Source organism: Colobus angolensis, unplaced genomic scaffold (genome assembly GCF_000951035.1).
Source record: "Colobus angolensis palliatus isolate OR3802 unplaced genomic scaffold, Cang.pa_1.0 Scaffold1, whole genome shotgun sequence".
NCBI lineage: Eukaryota > Metazoa > Chordata > Mammalia > Primates > Cercopithecidae > Colobus > Colobus angolensis.
In genome coordinates, this window is record NW_012110918.1 from 11,653,153 (window position 1) to 11,657,910 (window position 4,758).

General features: G+C 46.8%; 1 protein-coding gene across 1 annotated transcript in view; it reads right to left on the minus strand.

Moving 5' to 3' along the window:
• Positions 1-3,209: 3,209 nt before the first annotated feature.
• The window catches only part of H3F3B (H3 histone, family 3B (H3.3B)), a 2,540-nt gene continuing 991 nt past the window's right edge, over positions 3,210-4,758 (minus strand). The window contains exons 3-4 of the mRNA XM_011933049.1: positions 4,585-4,754; positions 3,210-4,498 (exon numbers count right to left, since the gene is read on the minus strand). Of these exons, the coding sequence (XP_011788439.1) occupies positions 4,370-4,498; positions 4,585-4,754 (299 nt within the window). The 3' untranslated portion in view covers positions 3,210-4,369. The remainder of the gene's footprint in view (positions 4,499-4,584; positions 4,755-4,758) is intronic.

The following is a 4,758-nucleotide window of genomic DNA, read 5'->3' on the forward strand; positions in this document are numbered from 1 at the left end:
CCACAGCCCCTTCTCACTCCACAGCCCCTTCTCACACCACAGCCCCTTCTCACACCACAGCCCCTCGCAATAGAGGCCTTGTGCAAACTCCTCTGTGCATAAACACAGAGCTGTCTCAGCTGCACCCACCTCGGCCTGCAGCCTCCCTCATTTCCCAGACCTGCTGACGAAGGGATCAGGGAGGGAAAAGGCCAGCCACCCAGCCCAAGAAGAGGGCATCCTTAGTCTTCTGAGGGTGCCGTAGAATTTGGGTTGGCAACCCGACAGGGGCCTACCCCTTCTCCCCTTCTCCTAGCCTTGCCTTGGAGGAGGACGCTGGGAGGCCAGCTTTTGTGCAGCTGTTGCTGGTCAGAAGCCAGGCCCAGCTTCCTAAGAGTGGTCCAGGCAGGTGACATCCTTGTGATCAGGGCATCTCCCTGAGGAATGCCCACAGAAGCAGGCAGGAGCACCACAGGGGTGAGGGAAGAGGCTGTGAGGGCCCGGGCAAGGTGCAGCCAGCTCAGCGTCAGTGGGACTGATCAGTGCCTGGGGTGGGGCTGAGAGAGGTGGGCTGCGATTCCTTTGGCAAGATGATTAAAATGCTCCCGCCCCAAGGGATGGGGAGAGAATGCCCAGGATAGGGGCTCAAGGATCTCATGCCTGGTGGACCACAGCACCCCCTGTAAGACAACTGCAGAAGGGGTGAAAACTCCCCACCTGATGCTTCTCTATGGCGGGCTAGACTGGCCATAGGCCTCAGTCTCTGAATCTGAATACAGGCCAGGACCATCTTGCAGAAACCATAGGGCAAGCCCTTGTTTCCTGCTGATTGAATTGCAGGCAGCTGACCGGGGTTCTGCAGTGTTCCTCCCTCTACTCACCTACCTGAAGGTGATTCAGGAGAAAGGAATTGTTTTCCCAGGGCTGCAAGACCCCACCCTGACACCTGACACCAGGCAGTGCGTGCAAGGAGCCAGGCAGGGGGAGCTGAGCAGCAGAGACCACTGTTGGGGAATCATCCAGTGATTCGATGAGTGGGAAACTGTTCACTTCCAATCCAGGCAGTCAGTTCAGGGCCTCTTCTCCTTCCCTTTGGCTGATGGTCCCTAGGCCAGGACCAGTGGGCCAGGTGCTAAAATTACCCAAGGTCCTGACAGGACTCTGGCCTCCAGAAATTCTGAAAACCAAGCCACTCCACTTGTCCTGCAGCCCTTAGCCTGTGTCTTCGGGAAGGTGGCTGGAAGACCACTTGTTCATGATGAAGTTGCATGTCAGAAGCCGGGTCCACTCTTGGTGAGGGAACACCTGTTGCCCTTTATTTCTCCCATATTCCTCTTCACCCCTCCGTTTCCCTATTTTGTAGTTACACTGGGGACCCCTGGTGCTGGGTAAAACAGCCCTGCTTCATCCCAAAACTGACTGCTATGTGGACCAGATAATTGAAGTTTAAGGGACAAAACAAATTACGTCCCATTTTCAGATTGAAGGTGGTATATAATTAGAATATTGGTGGGTAAGCAATTTGACCTTATTTTCCTGAGACATGTCCCTACACAAGATTCACTGGGTCCCCACCTCACGTCACCATGCTATGGGTAGGTAGAATGACCGTATAATTTGCCAAATTGGGACAGAGGACAGTAAACAGAGGCACTATTAAATACACTTCAGGCCGGGCCTAGCGGCTCACACCTGTAATCCTAGCACTCTGGGAGCTCGAGTTTGAGACCAACCTGGGCAACATAGGGAGAACCCGTTTCTAAAAAGTAAATACACTGGCTGGGAACGGTGGCTCACGCCTGTAATCCCAGCACTTTGGGAGGCCGAGGTGGGCGGATCATGAGGTCAAGAGACTGAGACCATCCTGGCCAACATGGTGAAACCCCGTCTCTACTAAAAACACAAAAATTAGCTGGGTATAGTGGCGTTTGCCTGTAGTCCCAGCTGCTCGGGATGCTCAGGCAGGAGAATCGCTTGAACCTGGGAGGCGGGGGTTGCAGTGAGCTGAGATCACACCACTGTACTCCAGCCTGGCAACAGAGACGCCTCAAAATAAATACACCACTTCAACAGGCACAGATTGGCACTGTCCCGAGGAAACTGTCACTGAGGTCACCTCAATAGGGAGCTTCCTTATTATTGAAGGCACACATCCCAGCCCCAGCTGAATCAGAAGTGAGTGCTTTTTGGACATTTCCCCAAATTTTTTAAAAGACATTATCATTCGAATGAAAATCATTGACAAAATGAGAAAATCTTAACTTCAAAAATTTTATTTTAGTCTCATCCATCAAGGGTATAGGTAGATACCTGCATCAGCTCCAACTTCTGCTTTACTCCTTTACCCTTACCGAGGGATATCCCATACAGGCAGCTGCCTACAACCAAAAGTTATCTTTGCCTTCTGGGTTGAGTGCTCAAGCCAAGTGTGGAAAGGCAAGTTGCTACTTCGGCAGATTGCAACCTGCCCAATATAATCCGAGAACCTTCTCTGCCAGCCTGCAGACTATGAGAGAAGGTTCACTAGTGTCACCCACTTGGGTTGTCACAGATAGTAAACAGAAGCTAACTCATCACCATAGCCAGGTTTCTGTACTTGTTTCCAGACACTCCAGAGCATAGCACATTCCAACGTCTGATCTTAATCTCATTCTGAAACACAGTGAGGAATCATTAAAGAGTGCTTGTTCCAGAGCTGATTATGAATCTTCTAGAAAAACGGGTCACTACATTACATTCTTTCATAGGAGCTTATTATCACGACCTGAAAGATACCTACTCTACCTTCCCTCTAAAATCTTAAATTTGAAACTAACCCAAACTTTCGAGAAAGCAATTTTAATGGGGCAAAACTTTAAGCGGTCGCTAGCTTCAAACGGGTATGCTTTGATGACTGCTGGCTCATGCTGTCTCGCTGACATCCACATACTACGCTTTTGTGGCCAAAGGGAGTTCTACACCTGCGGGCTTCTATGCTATGGAACGGAAGTGGGGGGAAAAGCTTATTGATCGTTTGTCTTAACTCACACTGCAAATACAGCAATATTATGGCATCTTAATAAAGCAGAGAGCTGTTCACATGCTTTCTACAGTATCTTTGTAAATAAAAGGTTCCTTTGTCTACCAAGCAACACCTGAAATGAACTAAGCTCAAAACATTAGTATGGAAGGACCTAGATAATGGGACATGTGAAAACTTAGCACATTCAATTTAGGTTTTGGACACTTAGTTGGATAAACAAGTTTATTTGTAAATTTAGTCAACATACATAATTGACCTGAAAACTTCAGTAAGATAAATTTTAAAACCACTTGGAAGGCCATCTCTATAAAAATGATTTTCCCTTTCCCAGGACAGTAACCAGATGTAACCTAACCCAACACCATCTTAACTGGCAGAGGTTCAGTGGGCTGGAGCTTTATGCTCCTCCCCCACAGCAAGTTTTTATAATACAAATGCCACAAGAAAAAACTTCGGTACTGTTTCCTCTTAGCAGAGGAGAAAAACTCAACCTAGTTATGAGACCAACCACACAACACAATGAAAAGCTGCACTAACTAGTTCAGAATATTAGTTAATAGATGATGCTGGTGTGAATAACTTGTGTTTTTTTCTAGAGCCCTTATAAATAAAATCCCCCAGTTAGTGTTTGCATTATCAGCTAGAGAGTTAGTTAACATGTGGTAGAATGAGGACTTATGCAAGGTATAAATGCGCATAGCATTTTACTACTATGAGAACAAGTGCAGTCAGAAGAAAACCAACTGGACTCTAAATTACACACACCTTAATGACAAGACTCCCCACCACTTGTGAATGTAAAACATTTAATTTAAAAATGTTGACACTACAATATATAAAATAGCTATTATAAATGCACATAGTGTATTCTATAGCTGCCAGGTTTACTTTTTTTTTTTTTTTTTTAAAAGGAAACTGTAAGTTACACTGTGGTTAAGACTTGTATCTTCACCCTTGAAAAAGCCCACATTCTATCACAGTGATGTATGGTCAGACTTAACAGCCTCAATTGTTAAACACTTGGATCAAGTCATAACCAGTTTTATTGCAAAAGGACCCTGTACACATTTATCAATTCTAGTACCTTAATAGCTACCCAACAAGTCATTAACATACAGAAACATGCATCATGAGAAGCAAGAAATATCACCCATCCCTTCTGCATATTAGCAACTTGTCACTCCTGAGCAAGTGCTCACATCACTGAGGTCTGTGAACAGTCACTTTTCGCATTCATCCTGAGTGAAAGATGGAATGACTTAAGTACAAATGCAACATATTATAAACAATTTCTTACAAAAAAAGTCACAAATTAAACCAAAGTATTTTACAGAATTTACTACAAAACGCCATAAAAACTGCCTTCACTTAAGCTCTCTCCCCCCGTATCCGGCGAGCCAACTGGATGTCTTTGGGCATGATGGTGACTCTCTTAGCGTGGATGGCACAGAGATTAGTATCTTCAAACAGACCCACCAGGTACGCTTCGCTAGCCTCCTGTTGAGGACAAGAGCCACACTATTAATCCCCCTCGGGGAGCGGAAACCGCCCAGCCCTCCCACGACTCCAGGCCTTTGTCTTACCTGCAGCGCACCAATGGCCGCGCTCTGAAACCTCAGGTCGGTTTTGAAATCCTGAGCGATCTCCCTCACCAGCCTCTGGAAGGGCAGCTTCCGGATGAGCAGCTCGGTCGACTTCTGATAACGACGAATCTCTCGAAGCGCCACGGTCCCGGGCCTGCAGCGAGCAGGGGAGGG